At 42.3% G+C, this 21,185-nt stretch overlaps 1 protein-coding gene across 20 annotated transcripts in view; it reads right to left on the bottom strand.

Annotated features, from left to right (window-relative positions):
- Window positions 1–21,185, bottom strand: part of EIF4G3 (eukaryotic translation initiation factor 4 gamma 3) — a 355,974-nt gene that overhangs the window by 12,338 nt on the left and 322,451 nt on the right. For all 20 annotated transcript variants that reach the window (XM_056122565.1, XM_056122556.1, XM_056122555.1 and 17 more), the window contains 5 exons: window positions 19,579–19,694; window positions 18,390–18,562; window positions 10,734–10,859; window positions 7,456–7,537; window positions 5,021–5,119 (listed from right to left, as the gene is read on the bottom strand). In XM_056122565.1, coding sequence (XP_055978540.1) covers window positions 5,021–5,119; window positions 7,456–7,537; window positions 10,734–10,859; window positions 18,390–18,562; window positions 19,579–19,694 — 596 coding nt within the window. The remainder of the gene's footprint in view (window positions 1–5,020; window positions 5,120–7,455; window positions 7,538–10,733; window positions 10,860–18,389; window positions 18,563–19,578; window positions 19,695–21,185) is intronic.

Raw genomic sequence — 21,185 nt, forward strand, 5'->3', positions numbered from 1 at the left:
AGAGGGAGACTGTCACACCCTATGGTGAATAGGGGCTATTATTCCTGGCTTTGCACTTGGGGGCACCCCTGGTAGCGCTCAGAGAAAGAATGAAGCTGGGGATTAAAATGAGTCTCCTGCATGCCAAGCATAGGTGCTAGCCCTCTAAGCTATCTCTCTGGTCCTGGGTTGACATTTTTAAAATTTCTTTTGACCACAATGGTTTTTGATGAAAAGTTCCCTGTTAATCTTATTGAGAAATCTCTGGATGGGAGAAATCATTTTTCTCTTGCTGTTTTTAAGGTTTTTCTTTGTCTTTGAATAATTTAATACAACTTGATTGTATGGACTTATTAGACTTAGTAAGTAGGGCTCTTGACTTGCACAGTGGTCCCAGGTTCGGTTCGATCCCTGGCACCACAAATGGTCCCTAGAGTCTTGCCAGGAGTGATCCCTGAGCACAGAGCAAGAAGGCAGCCCTGAGCACTGCTGGGTGTGGCCCCAAAACAGAACAAAAAACTATACACACGCACACACACAATTACATGTCTCTCTCTCTCTATACTGGCTGTGAATCTCTTATTTTATTCTTCTTGGGCCAATGGGAGGTTCAATGGGCTAGGGCATGATTGCATGTAGGCGAACTGAGTATGAGTCTCAGCACCACACGGTTCCCCAACTATTGCCAGGAGCAACCCCTGACTATTGTTGAGTGTGAGCCCCTTCAAAAACAAACAAAAAAACAAACAAATAAATTCATCCTGTTTATAGAGTTCAATAAAATCCTGGATGTGCAGATTCAGATCTCTGAATAATCCTGCGACGTTTTCAGCAATTACCTCTTCCAATACTTTCTTCTGTCCCACTCCACAGGCTCCATGATGTAAGGTAGAATGTTTGACAAGTGTCCCGCAGGTCTCTAGGTGGGATTCACTTCTGTTTGTTTTTGGGCAACATCTGGGGCTGCTTAGGGTTTCTCCTGGCTCTGTACACAGGGATCACTTTGGGCTGGGCTCAGGGGACCACACAGGGTGCCAGGAATAGAATCTGGGTCAGCCATGTATAAGGCAATTGCCCTACTTGCTGAACTATCTGGCTCCTGGCTTTTTCTTGTACTCTTTGTACTCTTTGTTTCTCAAAATGAACAATTTATTCTTTTAAAATCAAAAAAATGAGATACTACCTCACACTAGAGAGACTGGCACTCATCAAAAAGAACAAAAACAACCAGTGTTGGCAATGACGTGGGGAGAAAAGAGACCCTTCTTCAATTCTGGTAGGAATGTTGACTGGTCCAGCCTTTTTGGAAAATAATATGTACATTCCTCAAAAAGTTAGGGATTGATCTTCAAATGATCCGGCAATTTCACTTCTTGAAATATACCTCAAGAGACCAAAAACACTGTGCAGAAAAAATATTTGCAACCCTATGTTCATTGCAGCACTACTCACAAAAAACAGTGAAACAGTGAACTGGGTTAAAAAAAAAGTATGGTACATATACATAATGGTATACTACACAGTCATCAGAAAAGATTAACCCCTTACTTTCTCGGCACTTTGAGATATTCCATCGTCTTTGACTTTTATTGTTACTACTTGCCCTTTTAGGCAATGTTCTTTAGCTCTCCTGCTACTTTAAAAGGATTTGTCTTTAATGTTATGCAGTTTCATTAAATGTAATCACCCTCTGTGGTTTCTAGCTAGATCATATACTTGATCAGTTAAGGAAGTCTCTGATTCTTCTTCTCAAATATGACCTCTTCTCCATTCTATTTTCTCTTCTGGGACTTCAACTGATCTGTACTGTTGTTCATTCTTAGAATTTACATAGTTTCCCTGCTTACCCCAACTACCACCTTATCCTTTGCCTTCCCCCATACCGCTAAATCATGTAACTAACCTTTTCTTGATTGGTCAATTTTGTGATGCCCATTATGCGGGAGGGGCTGGGCCATACCTGGAGTGCTCAGGGGCTCAGTGCTCAGGAGTGACTCCTGGCTATACTTGGGGGTCCATATTGTGATGCTGGGACCCTTACCACAGTGGCTGGAGGGATTAAGTGCCTTAATTTCTGCACCATTTCTCTATTCCAGTGATTCTCATTTTAAAAAAATGTATTATTTTATATTGAGTGACAATCCAATACACTGATCTCAAATCTCTGCACTTATTATTTAACCCTATCATTTATTGTTTGTTTACTCTCAGTTATGGTTATTTTATTACATGTCCAATGAATCCTTAAGTATTATCTCAACTTAGTAATTTACAGAAAACAAAGGGATAAATGTTCAGGATGCATAAAGCATTTGGTTTCTTCACTGAGAAATACTGAATCTCTAACAATTTTATCAATTCCAAGATGTCTGATATTAAGGTAAAGGTAAAGGCCCTCCCGTTGATCGTCGATTTGCTCGAGCGGGCCCAGTAACGTCTCCATTGGAGACTTTTGTTGTTACTGTGTTTGGCATATCGAATACTCTCGGTAGCTTGCCGGGCTCTCCGAGAGGGGCAGAGGAATCGAACTCGGGTCGGCCATGTTGGCCGCTTGTAAGGCGAACGCCCTACCCGCTGTGCTATCGCTCCAGCCAATTCCAATTTATCAATTCCAAGATGTCTGATATTATATGACCAAATATATGACACTTGCCCACTGGGCATCAGGTCCTTCAAACATGCTTGCTGTTTATAATAAGGGTTTTCTCTTGTTCCTCCCTCTCCCTACTATTCTTACCGTTCTTAGGAAATGTTGCCCACTTCTTGTATGCCCAATAATACAAGATAAAATATTCTTTATTGGTAAATTCTTAAATTTTGTTTCTTTCTGGGCTACATCCAGCAGACCTAAAAGGCTATTCCCAACTCTGTGCCTGGCGGCTGCTTCCAGTTTTGGGGTTGAACCCAGGCCTCTTTGCATGCAAAACATGTTCTCAGTTCTTTGTGCTGGCTCTTTGACCCCTTAATTTTTTTCATTCGTTTTTCCCATTTAAATAAAAAATAAGAGGGCACATCAGGGGTGGGGAGGCTCCATGCCTGGCCTGTGCTCACTCCTCTGAGCTGTATCACCAGCCCCTTTGTAAAAGGATCTGATTGTAGCAGGAGCAATGTGTGTTGCAATATATCTAAACTGCAATTAAAAGGCAAGCAAAATTCATAGTAATCTACTATAATGCCTTCATCCACTGACTTTAAAATCATTTTCAAATTTCTTTACTATCATTTGCACTTTGAGTGATTTTCCCTTCTATCAATGCTGATTTCACTGGCTGTCTCACCTCTGATCTCCCTCAAATGTCTGACGTTTTGATTTGTAGGACTGTTGTACAAGTGAGCTGGCGTCCTGTTACTCTTCCTGCCTAACAGTTTTATTGTTGCCTCTGATGCCCCAGGTTCTGCATCTCGCTCCCAAGTTGTCAGGTCTCCTAGCTAAGGTTCTTCTGCCCTCTCTCAAAAGGACACATGCGTACACCATTGCTCACTGATGCACTCAGTACAGTAGCTACGATACGGAATCAACCTAGGCGGTCAACAGCAAATGAATGGATTATGAAGATGTGGTATAAATATACAATGGATACTATGCAGTTGCAAGGAACGATGAAATCATGCAATTTGCTGCAGTGTGGTTGGAACTGGATGATATGTTGAGTGAAATAAGACAGGAAAGAAAGACAAACACAGGATGATCTCACATATCTATAGTATACGGAATATTGGAAGGGGAAATGCACTGTAGTAAAAAGGGGGATGTCTAGATTCCCCTTGATGCCAGTGTTTAGAGAGGAGACGGATAAAGAAAGAAATCAAGGGGGGAAGAAGAGAATGGGAAGCAGTGGATGACCAGGCATCAAGGCTTTAGTTATTCAGTTACACAGGTGATATGGGTGAGGGGTATAGTCATACATCCAAATCATAAACTCAGCAAAACCGGAAACATGAGATCTAAGCTGCAACCAATGGAACTCTGTAATGTGCCTGTCAAGTTGACGTGGGGGGGGGAGTGGTGTGTGGAGAGGGAGGGAAGGGTGGGAAGAGAATATGGGAACAATGGTGGAAAGAAGTTGACGATATGCCTAAAGCTCAACTTTCAATAACTTTGTAAATCACAATTCTTTAATAAAAAAAATTAAAAAATTAAAGAACTGTTAGGAATAAAGGTTGTTTTCATATCCTTGTACTTATCTGTGGCCTATACTGACAAATGAAACAGTTTCATGCATTGAAGCTATCTACAATCTGCTACCCTGAAAGGCACATTCTATCTTCTGTAACAATGTAGAAAAAAAACTATCACTACTGACAAACCTACAGAAAAAAATCCTAGCTATCTCTACTTACTTTTAAGCTCAGAGTGCTGAAGAATTTCAGCTTTAGCTTATTACTCCTTTGTTTATTAATTTCATTTCAGGTTCATGGAGATATGTAGTTCATTTTCTAAATGTGGTTAAGTATCCTTTTTTAAAAGTAAAGTAAGTAAAGGCCCTCCCGTTGATCATCGATTTGCTCGAGCGGGCCCAGTAACGTCTCCACTGGAGACTTTGTTGTTACTGTGTCTGACATATCGAATACTCTCGGTAGCTTGCCGGGCTCTCCGAGAGGGGCGGAGGAATCGAACTCGGGTCGGCCATGTTGGCTGCGTGCAAGGCAGACGCCCTACCCGCTGTGCTAATTTACTTATTTTTGTGTTTCGGGCTACACTGGTAGTGCTCTGGGCTTACTCCTGGCTCTGTGTTTAGGGATCACTCCTGGTAGGGCTCAGGAGAACATATAGGGTATTGGGGTTCAAACTGGGGTCAGCCATGTACAAGGCAAGCACCCTATTTGCTGTATTATTGCTCTGGCCTTTTAATCACTTAAAAAAATCATCCAGTAAGTGCATACCAAGAGAGGCCTCAAAGCATAGACTTTAAATGACATTTTACCTCAATTCCTATTTTTGTGTATAATAATAATAATAATAATAGTAATAAAATTGTCTTAACATCCTCTATGAAACAGACCAATTGCTATAAAACATAAAGGCATGAGTCTTACTCACCTGCTCCAAGAGAAAATTATGTACATCTTCTCCTTCTGGTAGAAAGTCCTTCCAGCTCAGGTCAGCCTCCCTCCATAAGGCTCCCACTTTCTTATGGCTCTAAAAGAGAGAAGAGCTGAAATCATTGGAGGAACAGAAAACAGATTTGTCTGAAGATGAGTATAGAACAGTACAAAATAAAAAATTATAAAATTTCCATTGTTGATAAAAAATAATTTCTTAGGACCCAGCCTTCCAACTAAGATGTCTAAATGTGCATGAAACGTAATGGAGAGTGACTGGAGTATAATTACCTAAGGCTCAATTATTTATTTACCAGAGACTGATTTGGGATTTATAATTACAATGAGCCAAAATGTCCAATGCATTGAGTTTATAACTTTTATTTATAACTTATAAATTATATAGTAAATGTTTTTTCCCTACATACTGCTGTATTCATTTGTTGTTAATGTAATTCAGTAATCCTTAATGAAATCCTTCATCTTTGTTGAAGATGACAACTATATTGCCCAATAGGAGAATGACTAAGGAAGTTTTGCTTATCTGGAACTAGCGACAAATAGCATTTCAAGGGCAAGATGCACAAATTGAGCTCAACAGTCAGTACAGAAAAGATATGCTTGTTGATAAACTTATGAGGAAATGCAAATTCACTGCCTCAACAAGGTCACAGTGATGAGGAAATTCACAAGCTTTGAGGCTGAAAATGTTACTAATTATGCATTAATGACTTCACAGAATAATTTGCCTATGACACAGGTAATAATTTGAAAGAGCTAAGTTGATTTAAACTCAGGTTGTCTGACACCGGAGTTTATGCTGTATGGCAATTTACTTTTGGATAGGAGAAGTAAAAATTTGGTTTCTGTTCTTACAAATAAAGTTAAGAAGAATTTGGGTTTTAAATAAGGATTAAAGTCAAATAAGCTAGAGAGCGAATTTTGGATCTACAAATTAGGGGTCAACAGAAGTACTAGTGCCATAATTCTAAGGGCATTAATAACAGCTATCAACCAGAACTAGAGACCAGTCTATTTAATATACCTCTATGAAAGAGCATGGTATAGGACTTCTGTACAGGATTTAGAGGAAGAAATAAAACAGTGAATCCTTTTTAAATGAATGATTTTATAAAATCTATCATATCAATATTTTGGGCTCTGATTTAAATAAGTCAAAAAACATTCCCAGGGGCCGGAGTTGATAGGGCATTTTCCTTATACCACAGCCAGAGTTTGATCCCCAGCATCCCATATGGTCCCCTGAGCACCACCAGGAATAATTCCTGAGTGCAGAGACCAGAAGTAATTCCTTAGCAATACTGAGTTTGACCCCCCCTCCAAAAAAAAATCATTCCCACATTCTCATGGATGATTGTTCTGATTTGTCATCTCATGGCCCATGCATTATTTCACCTTTATGAAGCTACATAGTTTTACCAAAACCTTCTGACCTCAGTAGAGCACCGATACACTCTTTTGAAATTACTGGTTTAGATTCCACCCCCCCCTACTTTATAAACTTAATTTTTGGTGGTGGGGGTCAGGAGGCCTGGAATGTTTCTGTGACAACTGGCAATGCTTGGGGGGCTACTTCTAGCTCTGTGCTCTAAGCTTGCTGCTGGTGGTTCCTGGAGCCTATGTGGTGCCAAGGATCTCAAGAGGGTCTGCTGCATGAAAGGTAGCAACTTAATCCCTAGTGCTATTTCTCTGGCTCTCCAATTCAGTTCAAGAATTGAACTCAGTAAATTCTTTAAAGACTTAGATATCTTCATAGACTTTTGCTGAAAATTGTGAACTATTCATTAAACTAAAATAAATTTGACTTTAACATAAACATGCAATCCAGAACAATTTTTAACACCTTTTTCTACCACAGCCAAGATCAAGGAAAAGAAAGAAACTAACAATTCTATAAATTCTGCCTTTCTGTGAAAGTAGTTTTCACTAAAATGAACACAAAGTATAAATAGGGCCGGAGAGATAGTACAGGAGGTTAAGTCCTTGCCTTGTACATAGCTGACCTTGGGGTTCAATTCACACTGCATTATGGTTCCTCAGGAACTTCTAGGGGTCATCCTGGATACAATGTTAGGAACAGTTCCTGAGAATTGCTGGGTGTGACCCTCCCCACAAAAGCATGAATAATAAAGTTATTTTGTACATAATATTACTAGTCATAAATAAAAAAATGTTTTGAGAGTCACTAGAATACACAAAATCCAGGCACTCAGATAATTACTTCCTAAGTAAAAAGAAGGGTGAATATATGTCTAGAAGAAATAAGGCTGAAACAGAAAATTAATCTTTTCTTTCTAATAATAAAATGAACATAAAATTGCACAGGGATACTTATGCCATTTACAGATAATCCAAGATCAAAATTACTGTGTTTCTAACATGCTTGAGTCTGGCACTCAGTTCAACACTCACCATTTGTTTGCATAGAAGGTGCAATATTTCAGAAAGCAAGACCCCAGCTCTTCCAACAGGAAGCAAAGGTTTGCTAAATTCTCTGTAAGATATAGAAGTGATTGAGTACCTCTGAACAAAATTCACTTTTGTACAACAGTAACAACGAATACTGAAACAACAGATACTGTGCAACATAAACAGTATGTCAGGCCAACTCTAGGATATGTGTGAAACAATTTTCAGCAGAAGCAGATCAGGGATTTCAGGTTTACTTCATATTGCAGGAGACACCGAAAAGGGACTTGAAGACTACAATTTTCTTCAGTGCTTCAGTGACAGAAGCAATCCAAGAAGCAGTCTCAGCCAGCACCCACCCAAACAAAGCCCTGGCAGCTGCTGGCTTTCACACCCCAAAACTGCCGCCATGCCTCCAGCAGGACTCCGTCACCTCAGGACTACTGAGCCTCACTGTGAACTTAATCCTGCTGAAACCTCAGGTACACAGATCCCTGTGGCTGAAAGCCCTGCACCTTCTTGAAATGGGATGCGCTACCTTCCCCCACTACCCTGAACTTCCAGAAGCCCCAGCAGTCACACCCATGAACCATCTCCACTGTCATGTAAATTCAGCAGAAAAAAGAAATTAACTCCAGCTGTTAAAAACTGGATTTTCTGGAGCACACAGCCACATTTGCAGCTGAGCAACATCTCTAAACTCTACAACACTGAAAATTTGGTAGCTGCTCACCAGACTGGGTGAGATGTAATGTAGAGGCCAACTCACCTCGACTAACAAAAACTCAACTACTACAGAAGCTTAACTTGCAACAACATTTTAGTAATTCCTCAGACAAGGACTTACTATCCACATGGTGATGGACAACAATTTTCACTAATTTTCTTCTAAGGAAATATTTTTTGATCATTCTTTTAGCCATTTAGTAGTAATAAGCAATATAAAATAAATTACTGTGAGCCTGCCAGGTCGGAGGGGTGGTGGGAAAACAGAGACAGTGGTGGAGGGAAGGTGACAGTGGTGAATTGGTGTTGGAATATTGAATGCCTGTAACAATCATAAACAGCGTTGTAAATCATGGCGATTAAAGTGGGTGGGGAGAAGAAACAGTTTCAATAAAAATATTTGTCTACTGGTGCTGAAAGATAGTGCCAAGGGCTGGAATGCAGACTTTGCCTGCAGGCAGCCTGACTTTGAGTGCCAAGATTAGAAGTCCTCCAGGTGCTGCCAGGAGCTACCCCCTGAACAGAGCTGGGAAAAGGCACCTGAGCACCTGCAGGTGTGGCCCCTGAACAAGAATAACACACACACACACACACACACACACACACACACACACACACACACAGAAAAAAAAAGAAAGAAAAAAATCCTATTTACATGAACTTAAATTTGAAGGAAGAAAAGCACCTTAGGTAAAAAAAAGAGTTGTGAAAATAAGTTATGAAGTGTTTTTAAGAAATAAAATGCTATTTTAGATTACAAATAAAAAACAAAGGGAGAATTAAAAAAATCAGCATTTCCAAAATTGCATCTCATAGATTATCAATTCCTCAAAACAGAATTCTACAATCAAATTAAGTGAAACACTGCTGAATTTAATAAAGCCAAATAAATTTTGCTTCTATTTAGGATTCCTATAACCTCCGTTGTGCTATAATTTGTGAATCTCAAAGAAAAGAAACATAATAGTATACAGTTTGACTACATTTTTTTTCCTTTTTGCTTTTGGGGTTATATCCAGCGATGTTCAGGGGATACTCCTGGCAGTGCTCAGGGAACAATGTGGGATGCTGGGGTTTGAACCTCGGTTGCTTGCATGCAAGGCAAATGCCCTACCTGCTGTGCTACTGTTCTGGCCCATTGACTACTTTTTTTTTGGTCACACTCTATGTTGCTCATGGGGTACTCCTGGCTCTGCACTCAGTCAGGAATCACTCCTGGTGGTGCTTGGGGGACCACATGGAATGCTGGGGATTGAACCTGGGTCAGCTGTGTGTGTCAAGGAAAACATCCTACCTGCTGTACTCTTGTCTCAGCTACTTTTTTTTAAACATCATTTTTTGTGGGGGGAGGGGAGAATCATAGCTGGTGATGGGGGGGATTATTTCCAGAACTGCCTGGGGACTATGGGGGTACTGAGGAGCAAGGTGTGCAAAACAGCACTTTTGAGCCATCTTCTCAGTTCAAATACCAACATTTTTTTTGTGGATTTGATTTTGGGGCCCTACCAGGCAGTACTTAAAGGCTACTCCCAATTTAATGTTGTAGTGGCATGCAATCTTGGGGAGTGAACCTGGGCCTCTGGCATGCAAATCATACACTTCAGTCCCTTTTAACTAGCTCCCCAGTTCCCATATATCAATGTTTTAAGGAAATGTTTGAGAAATACTATTCTATCAATATAGCAACAATGTCCCGTTCAAGTTCCAATCTTGAAATGTCCAACATCTCATTTTCCAGTATTATAACCCAGGTGTGGGCCAGAAAGATAGTACAGCAAGGCTCTTGCTTTGCATGTGGTTGACCGGGATTCAATCCCTGGCATTCCATATGCTTCCCTAGCACTCCCAGAAATGATTCCTTAGCACAGAGCCAGGAATAAGCCCTGAGCACCACCAGGTATGGCCCAAACAGTCCCCCCTTCACCTTAATAATAACAACTCAGGCATTCACCATGCAGGTGATAAAACAGAACTTCTCATGGGGCCGGATTGATCAAAGTCAGGTTAAACTTTCCAGTTATGTGATTCTGGAGCCCTACAGTCACTGTTAACTTCAGTGTACCATAAAGGGGATACCAGAAGTACCCCATAATCCATCTAGTGTAAATCCAGTACAGTGAAACTTTTTTGGGGAAGAGGATATTCCCCAGTAGTACTCAAGAGGGTCTGGCGGCTACTCCCGGCCATTCTTGAACAACAGGGCTATCAGTTGAAAACTAAAGCCTGAGGATGTAGTGCTGCTACTCAGGGCCTGTGGTACTAGAGACCTCAGGGCTGTGCTCAGGTGCCTCCAGGGCCACACTTGGGAGGTGCTCAGGGGACCATGTGGCACTGGTGATCAAATCAGGATCAGGTACATAAAAGAAATGTGTTATCATTCCTACTCACATAGTATCACCCTGGGTCCAAATATAACATTTTTATAACTGAATATGGAAGTATTAGAGCGTCAAGTTCCAACCATGACTCTCAAAAAGGCACTTAGACGAGAGTCAGTTGGAGTGTTCTGTACCAGTTTAATTTGATACACACCAAAATTAATTAGCAGCACTTACGTGATAAGTTCTCTCATGGAGATTCCGCCTTCTTTTAACATGGGAGTCACTAGTTCAGCAAGGTACAACCAAATATGGGGAATATCAATGGCCATATCATCTGCCAGTTCCAATGTTTCTGAAAAACTAAAGAACAAGAGAAAAACTCACATGCAAAGGTAATTCAGAAGATTGAAAAAAAAAGTCAACAAATACTGATTAAGCATCTGTTACATACTGTTCTATAGTGTGGAGAGAAAGAGAAAGTTTAAAAAAAATGCTATTTGCCGACAGGACTAATACTACTATGTAAAGAACAAAGCATGATGAATCACAGTATCAGGACATCCCAAAACAGAGGATGATCAGAAAATACCTGAGTAAGAAGGTGGTATTTGAAAGACTAATGAAGAAAATGAGGCAGTCATGTCAAGGTATTTTTTGAAGGGATACAGCAATTTAATCTTTATGTTCTTTCATAAAGGTTTTTTTTTTTTTTTTGGCTGAGGGTGGGGGCACACCCAGCAATGCTCAGGAGTTAGTCCTGGCTCTGCATTCAGGAATTACTCCTGGCGGTGCTCGGGGACCACATGGGATGCTGGATCAAACCTGGGTCAGTAGCATGCAAGGCGAACATCCTCCCCACTGTACAACTGCTCCAGCCCTTTCACCTTATTTTGTATTATTCTGTTCTGTAGTTTTCAATAGCATAACAAGGTGTACATTTAGATTTATTTTGAGGCTTAAAAAGAAAGTGTGACTTTTCACAATGACCAGGGGCCACACATGCTTCTGGCTCCGGTGCTTGCTGTTGGTTGCTGTGCTCACCTACTGTTGTACTCTTTACTCTGCTAACACAATCTGGGCACACTGTATGCCAGGCTGTGGTACTCAAAAGGCATTTTAGTTTTGGTGCTCTCTGGGTTACATTCCTGTGATGTGGTGCTTGCACACCATAACTGGAAATCACTTGCAGTGTCCGGGATCCCAGACAGCCCTGTTCCAAGCACAAAGACATACCACGGGGACCCTTGGCACACGCAGTGGCACTTGGGATTGCGTTCACAGCCATATGCCTACGAGGCAGCTGTTCGACTCCCCTGAGCTATTTGAGCCACACCCAGCTATGCTCAGGGCTTACTCCTGGCTCTGTGCTAAAGGGACCATACAGCGGACCAGGGATCAAATCTGGGTTGGCCACGTGCAAGGCAAGCACCCTATCTGCTGTACTATCTTTCAGGTCCTTTATGACCTTTAATATTTGGGTGGGGTGGAGCGATAGCACAGTGGGTAGGGCGTTTGCCGTGCACGCAGCCAACATGGCCGACCCGAGTTCGATTCCTCCGCCCCTCTCAGAGAGCCCGGCAAGCTACTGAGAGTATCTCGCCCGCACGGCAGAGCCTGGCAAGCTACCCGTGATGTATTCTATATGCCAAACAAGTAACAAGTTTCACGATGGAGATGTTACTGGGCCCACTCGAGAAAATCGATGAACAACGGGAGGACTGTGACCGTGACCGTGAATATTTGGGTATTTAGTTCTGTGCCTAAGTTAAGAAAGTTCTCACATTTTTGTTGTTTTGGTTTCCAGGCCACAACTGACTGTGCTCTGGGCTTACTCCTGGCTCTGGGCTTACGGGGAGAGGCTGGGGTGCCAAGGATCAAACCCGGGTTGAAGATCTGCAAGGCAAGCACCTTACCCACTGTACTGTCTCTTCAGTTCCTCTCACATATATATTTTAAGTAGGGGTTTTTTGATCCCACATAGAAGTTTTACTTTCTCTTCCTCCTTCTTGAACTCTTATAAGGCAATATCGATCCTGCTTTTTATTCTTCGAGTGGGGTCAAACTTGTGTTGTTTGGAATTGGGGTATGAAGTGCTGAGGACTTACTGAACTCACAGACTTTTTAATGGGGTGGTGTTCTGGGTTACTCCTGGCTTAGTGCTCAGGCAAGACCCCTAGTAGTAACAGGGATTAAACAGGGTCTGCTGCATGCAAGATAAGAACCTTACTTCCTGTATTATCTCTCTGGCCCCTGAACTAACAGTCTTACTTAAGCTACTTCCCTGGCCCCTCATGCCTCTTAATATTTATTGTTCCGTAGGCTCTTTTGTTTTTACTTTTACAATTCTATTTCAATTTGCTGTTCTATGTGCATATTTTACACTACTATAATTTTTTTGGGGAGGTCACACCTGGCAATGCACAGCAGTTACTTCTGACTCTGCACTCAGGAATTACTCCTGGCGGTGCTCGGGGGACAATATGGGATGCTGGGAATCGAACTCAATGATCGGGGAGATGGACAACATCTGGTTTTGATGCTTGCACTTTTTTTTTTCTGAAATAAGCTGGGAAGCTTCTGGAGGTCCCACCCCAGGTCAGGGCGCTTGCACAGTGGGCTGCAGAGCTTACTGAGGCTTATCCTCCTTTAGGAGAGGGCTCTGCTGTCCCAGTCTCACACACGTGCTTGTCACAGGCCCTACTTGGTCACAGCACTCCACATGCTGCTGCTAGAGGTTAAACCCTTTTTTTGTGGTACTGCAGTGATGCAGATCAGACAGCAGACTGCCAGGCACAAACAACAGAGCTGCCCAGATCTGGGGCAGGAGGGGCGGACAGCAGGCAGGGTATTTGCCTTACGTGTGGCTGACCCAGATTTGATCCCTGCATCCGTGCAGTCCCCATAGCCTGCCAGGAATGATCCCTGACCACTCCGGACGTGGCCCCCAAACCAAACCAAACCAAACCAACAAACAAAAAAACTACTGTTTTATGTTAGTCTGAAACTCATGACCACAAGCTTCCAAGGAAGGTGCTCTAAAGCTCTGTACTATTCCTCTAATTTTATAAAGTGGTATATTAACAACCGTGTTTTGAGTTGAGCCACGACTGTTCTTTGCTTGCTGCATAGACCTTGTTACAGGGAAGCTGACTTTAGGATGTGGTTCTAGGACAGTCACTCAGGATACTGTGGTGTAGTCCAGACTGACATACTACACCTGTTTAGATGAGCAGAGGCTAGTGCTCACACAGGAAAGAAGCCCAGATGTTGGAGTTTATGACTAGTGCGGACAGGGACAAGCACTCAGGCCTCCCTTGAGGTCACTAGCTACCGAGCTCCCTGTCCAGTTCTACAATGATCTGTGCTTGCCCAGCTGCTTCGTGTCACTGCTCGTCTCTCGGCTGCAGCCTTCTCCCGGTCTGTAGGTATTGCGGCCCGGTTCTTCCAGAGATGCACACAAGAGCTAGAAGCTGGGGGCGCAATCTCTGATGCAGTAGGCATCTACAAATCTGTAGATGGCCTCACAGAGTTCAGGTGCTTTACAGCACTGTTTCCCAAGGTGGGCACTACTGCCCCTGGGGGACTCTGGAATGAAGGAGGGCGCAGTCTTAGCCTCGGCTGTGACTGGGAGGGGCAGTTTGTTAGCTTAAAGAAGATACTGGGGGGTGGATATCGAGGCCAATATTGGGGAAGAATTCAAGAGTGGAACCTGTTCAGGGGCCACCCCTAGGCTCCAGGGGCATCCCGAGGCCAATGGGTCATTCCACACTGGCAGCTGGAGCAATGTCAGTTCCCCCACCCCACCCCCAGCACCTGGGGTTATCAGTGTCTCCCAGTGGTAGTAGCCTGCTACAGTGTCCAGCTGCTCTCTGTGTACTCGACTCAACCATGCTGGCTCAGCTCCTCCACTGCCTGCTTCTTTGTCAGGGCGTATATTTATTTCTTTCTAAAACCTTTTTATTTTCAGTACCACGCACTGTAGCACTGTCCTCCCGTTGTTCATCAATTTGCTCGAGTGGGCACCAGTAACGTCTCCATTATGAGACTTGTTACTGTTTTAGGCAAATCAAACCATGGTTTACAATATTGTTGGTGGTAGGGTTTCATGCATAACAGAACCCAGCACCACGCCCTCACCCACAGTGTCCACTTTCCTTCACTATTGTTCCAGTGTCCCCATCCATCCTTGGCCCCCTCCTAACCCTCCCTGTGGTCAGTTTCCTAGTGGAGACCAGTTCCCGGTTTCTGCTGCCTTTGGGCATTTGTTATTCCCCTACTTTGTTTCTTTATGTGTCACATATGAGAGATCTTTCTATGTCTGCCCCTCTCCTTCTGAGTATACTCAGGGTCTATATTTCACTTTCTTTTTTTGCCGGGGGTGGGGGGGCTACAGCCAATGATGTTCAGAGGTTATTCCTGGCTCTAGCTCAGACCATGCACGGCATGCCCTACCCTCTGTACTATCTCTCCAGCTCCCATATTACACTTTCTGATCACTGAATAGAAGCAGGAAGGAGGAGAATCTGGCCTCACTACCTGTTTGCGATTTGGCTTTTCTTGTTCATGGCAACTCTGGGGTAAACAAGTCTTTCAAGCACCAGTTATACAACTGGTATGTGGCAAATCATTTAACTAAGTAACTTTACAGGCAGTGCTGTTGCACTTAATCTATTACAATGTAAGTAACTTTCACATACAGTGGAGAACAAAAAATTTACTGTGGGGTCCGGAGTGATAAGATAGTACAGCGGGTAGGGCGTTTGCTTTGCATGCAGCCAACCCAGGTTTGATCCCTGGCATCCCATATTATCTCCCAAGCACCGCCAGGTGTAATTCTTTATTTTGCTTTTTGGGTCACACCCGGCGATGCACAGGGGTTACTCCTGGCTCTGCACTCAGGAATTACTCCTGGCGGTGCTCAGGGGACCATATGGGATGCTGGGAATCGAACCTGGGTCGGCCGCGTGCAAGGCAAACGCCCTACCCGCTGTGCTTTCACTCCAGTTCTGCAGGTGTAATTCTTGAGTGCAGAGCCAGGAGTAACCCCTGCACACTGCTGAGTATGATCCAAAAAAGAAAAAAAATTATTGTGACATCCTTTTTTCGTGGTGGCCTAGAATGGATTTCACAGTTTCTCTAAGAGGCACCTATACTATATTGGTATAATAGATAGTCTAAATTTTCTGTTGACTGACTGAAATAGAGCTACACCATCAATTTGCTTATACCCATTCCCTCAACCTAGTTAAACTACAAGTGTTTAAGGGTCCAGGGCGTATAGGGGGTAAAGTGTTTGCCTTGGGTGCCGTCAACTCCAGTATGAATCCTGACACCACTTATGGTCTGAGCACCACCAGGAGTGATCCCTAAGCACAGAGGCAGGAGTAAAAATTGAACACTGCTGAGCATGGCAAAAAAAAAAAAAGTCAGAATCAACTACAAAAATTCTTTTATTTATATACTGGCTTCTGAGCTAAAATAAATATGTATAAGTTAAAATTAAATAATTTATTTCAGAGATAGCACAGCGGGTAGGGCGTTCGCCTTACAAGCGGCCAACATGGCCGACCCGAGTTCGATTCCTCCGCCCCTCTCAGAGAGCCCGGCAAGCTACCGAGAGTATCTCGCCCGCACGGCAGAGCCTGGCAAGCTCCCCGTGACGTATTCGTTATGCCAGACACGGTAACAACAAAGTCTCCAATGGAGACGTTACTGGGCCTGCTCGAGCAAATCGACGATCAACGGGAGGGCCTTTACCTTTACCTTTAATTTATATTTAGGTGCTAGGGACTTAACCCAGAATCTCATACATGAGAAGCATACATTTTATCTTTGGCCTACATCCCAAAAATTTAAAAGAAAAATGTGCATGTTTTAAAAAATAATTCATATCACTAATGTGATAAGAAGGTAAAATAATCTACCACGACAGAATTAGACTAGTCGCAGCTTCTAAAATTTGCATTATATTACAAATTAAAATATAAATCTTATAAGATAAACAAGTAAAGCTATTTAATTTTTTTTTTTAAATTTTTGCTCGAGCGGGCCAGTAACGTCTCCATTGGAGATTTTATTGTTAATGTGTTTGGCATATCGAATACATCACGGGTGGCTTGCCAGGCTCTGCCGTGCGGGCGAGATACTCTCGGTAGCTTGCCGGGCTCTCCGAGAGGGGTGGAGGAATTGAACTCGGGTCGGCCATGTTGGCTGCGTGCTCAGGGGACCATATGGGATGCTGGGAATCAAACCCGCGTCGGCTGCATGCAAGGCAAACGCCCTACCCGCTGTGCTATCACTCCAGCCCCAACTGAAGCTATTTAAAAATCGTATTGGTCAAGTATGACCATTCGTAATAGAACCTACACATGTGTAGAAACAAAAGGTTAAATGTACTCTTGTACGCTAGTCTTCAAAGAATTACTAAGAAAAAGAACTAAATTGGCTCTTAGGTAGGTGAGCAAATTGGGTTTTCTCTGTTAGTAAGTACCCATGCAATTTTTTTTTCTTTTTGCGTCACACCAGGAGATGCACAGGGGTTACTCCTGGCTCTGTACTCAGGAATTATTCCTGGTGGTGCCCAGGGGACCATATGGGATGCTGGGAATCAAAGCCGGGTTGGCCACATGCAAGGCAAATGCCCTACCTGCTGTGCTACTGCTCCAGCTCCACCCAGGCAATTTTTACACTTGAAATTTTATTTCTGTATAAGCACAAAATACTGTCCCTTCTTTAAATCAAGATGCAGTACCACCTTTGAATAGATGTTTGGAGCACCAAACCAAATCCACATGATGCTGATGTAGCATTGTTCATGTGCCACCAGGATTAAATCTCCAAGTGCTCAGGGGTCATACAGTGCCAGAAATCAACTCCAGGGTTTCATGTATTCTCACCTGATGAGTTATCTCTTCCTGGACCAGAATAATACCTTCTGAACTAAAACAGAATTATCTTAAGTACCAAGGAAAATTTAAAATAAGGAGAATTTGTTCTCCAAGAAACATCTCCCAAAGAGAAATGCTCATGTATGCAATGTGGTTCCTGAGACAATTTTTTTTTTTTTGCCTTAAACTCTTAAACTCTTTAAATCTAAAACTGGGTACAGTTCGGATTCTGTGACTGCTATGACCAGGATATCAGAACTTGAATAAATGAAGAGTACAGCACAGCAGCCAGACTATCAGATAAACTAGTCATCCATGGCAGTAGCAAAACAACTTGAAACAAAATGTCATTAGCAATTTGGAGTTACTATCCGTTTATATGGTTTGAGTGGACAGACCTGTTTCATAGATTGTTTCTTGGCTAACCATAATCATGGTTTACTGAAAAGATAGGCTTCTAGATTTATTATTTATTTTTTTGCTTTTTGGGTCATACCTGGCGATGCACAGGGGTTACTCCTGGCTCTGCACTCAGGAATTACTCCTGGTGGTGCTTGGGGACCATATGGGATGCTGGGAATTGAACTCAGGTCGGCCGCGTGCAAGGCAAATCCTACCTGCTGTGCTATCGCTCCAGCCCCAGGCTTTTAGTTTTAAATCTCCATGTCCATATTCCAGGGTTTCCTACCCTCAGTCCCTCCCTTCCTCCTTCCCCCAGAAAAATTTTATTTAAAGGAACATGCATGGGTGCTCATGTAAATGACCTGGTGACCCCCTTCACTGTAGCTAAGGGGTCTCTGCTTCTTTAAAATAGAAGAGAATCTTTATGCCCTTGTACAATCTACAAAATACCATCATACCAACCAGCATATTATCAATGTATTATCAAAGGCACAATTTAATGTGTGACAAAAGCTACATACTTAAAATGGTTTGTACTTTAAAAATTAACTGGTATTCAAAAACCTAGGCACTGAAGACCACTCTGGAGGAGGATACTGACCCTCGGAAAAAGTCCTGCTTGCTGAGTTTTTCTGACTGCACAAGCTGATACAGTAACTGGCCCATGTGGTCCCTGGTGATCTGGCTCCTTTCCAGGGTGGACTCCACTCCCATTCTCACAAACACATGTAGCAGGCCTTGGGCATTCAGTTCTTCTACACACTGCATGGCTTCCTGTTCAAATAGCAAATAAAATCTTACTCCAAAATCTAGATAATGGTTTTACTGAGACCGACCTGTAAGGGAGGGATATGATGGGTGTCATGCTTAGAATATAGTTACCCTTTCACCCAACTACTGTTGATTGTGGGAACCAGACAGCTATTAGGAAATCAGATGACATGACACTTTGGAGAGCCTCATGTTACCTAGAGAGCCAGATTACTTCCTGGGCTAAGCTACCTTTACATGTGAGAGTATACTTTTCACAATAGCAATCTCTGCATTGGGATCTGTCCTGGCATTAAGTATATCATGAACAAAACTGTGTCATATTAATGACTGGTGTTTTCCTCTGAATTATTCAAACAAAAAAAGGTAATCCTTTAATCTCATTCTGTACATATTTTGGAAATTTTATAGTGTCTGGCTGGCTTGAATTAATCTAGTTGGAATTTATTTTGAAGAATAATTCACAAGTTAACTTCCATTTAGTCCATTATCCTTTATTTTACTGAAATGTTTAACTTAAAGAAACAATTGTTCTTGGGAGTATGTTATCAAAACATTTAAAGAGATTTCCCTTAATTTAATCTAAATTACTGTTTTATAGTCTAGTCTCCATATTTCTGCGTATTTGTCATTATAGGACTTGAATCCTACTTGAATAAACTTTCCATTTAAAACAAAAACAGTGTGTTTAGTTACCCTGAAGTGGGGATAGATTGGCTTCTAGTCTCTCTTCCTACCACTTGATCTTGTGCATTACATTATCAACGGAAAAGAGAGTACTTGGCAGAAACTCATCAGATTTGTGTAAACTGAAGTTGTAGGATTTGAATCAGTCTCTTTTAGTCTTATCAGTTCAAGTACAAGTGAATGTAGACCACTTTTGTTTTAAGATTTTTTTTGCCTATTGACCTCTGCTAGGCCAGCAATTAAAAAGACCCATTGATTAGACCTTAATCAAGTTACTATGTCTCTCTGTCACAAAACTGTACTGTTACTTCCTTTTTGTAAAGAACATTTACCTTGAAATCATTAATGTGTAGAAATTCATCAATAATGGATTTGGACTTTCTCTCCATCTCCTCTTCTGTCAAGGTAGGCTTGTCAGAGGCTGATGTCACTGGAATTTCTGGTTTCACTACTAATTTTAAAAGGTGAGAAAGTAAAAATGACAGAGTATCAATGAATATGGTACAATTATGATTGATATTAAATGTGTTATATTTTCAGTAAGGGCATTTGAAATAGACACAAAATTGATGATGCAAAAACCAGAACACAGAAACATTAAAATTTTAAAATGGTAAGCACTGGGCCTAAGGGGGCAGGTTGGGATTGGGAAGGGAACAGGGACACTGGTGAAGGCAAAGTCACATTGATGGTGTTGGAAGACTCAATGCTTGAAATAACTGTATAATGAACAACTGTGTAAATCATGGTGTTTTTAATAAAAAAAAAGGAATCACTAAACTTCGTAGTGTGCAACAATCAAAAAGATATAAACTTTCCAAAATGATATTTTTAACTAAAAAATATTTTTGTTGGGTGGGCACACCTGGCAATATGGTGCTAGGAACTGAACCCAGGTCTGCCACATGCCAAGCATGCGCTTTAGTCTGCTGCACAGAGATATCATGGTTCTCCCCTGGGCTTCAATGATACAGATACAATAAGAAACAAAATGATAAAGACGTTTTGGCCACGTTAGCCTCTGGCAACTGCCTGACCATGCCAATTTGACAATGGCGATCCTCCTCCTTATTGAAAAGCTTTAAAATTCCAGGCTGGAGAAACAGTATAGGTAGCAGGGGCTTGCAGGGCCCAGCACCTGCCACCAGGGTCGGTCCCTGAGCACCGAGCCAGGAACCAGCCCCAGCACCACTGGTGTGGCCCAAAAAACAAAACACAGAAACTTTTCTTTCATCTTCTCTTGAAAATTCTTTCCTTGTGTTCTCTTACTGTCCCTCCCTGTTCTAATCTCTATTTTAATTTTTTTTATCGAGTCACCCTGAGATACAGCGTTACAAAGCTTATCACGGTTGGGGTTCAGTCACACAGTGTTCCAACACCCATTCCTCCACCAGTGTATGTTTCCCTCCCTACCCCCTCCCCTCAGCCTGTCTCTATGGCAGGCACTTTCCCTCTTTCTCTATCTTTCTCCCCCTATGCCCCTTGGGGCATTATAGTTTGCAATACAGGTACTAAGAGGTTATTATGCTTGTTCCTTTACCTCCAATCTCCATTGATAAGTTGTAACTGTCTTAATTTCTATTTGTCCTCAGGACTGAGAGTCTTCTTCAGTGATCAGCCTTCTGAACTAATTCTAGTGTTCCTTTAAGTACTCATGGATCTTGCTCCTTTCCTTCAGAGCATTTTTCTAAGTTTTACCTTTCAGCCTTGTGGCATTATATTTTACTTACAAAATTAATTTCCTCTTTATTGTTGTGGGGGCCATATTCAGTGATCTGGGGCCCGGAGGTGCTCAGGGGCCACCAGGGACACACGGTGTGCTAAGGGAAGAAGTATGGGATCATCCTAAGAGTCTCATACAATGGAGGCACATGCTCTATTGCTTGAACCACATTACATCCCTTTGTGGAATTTCTTGCTGAGAGTCTTCATGACCTCA

Source organism: Sorex fumeus, unplaced genomic scaffold (genome assembly GCF_029834395.1).
Source record: "Sorex fumeus unplaced genomic scaffold, SorFum_2.1 ptg000047l, whole genome shotgun sequence".
Lineage (NCBI taxonomy): Eukaryota > Metazoa > Chordata > Mammalia > Eulipotyphla > Soricidae > Sorex > Sorex fumeus.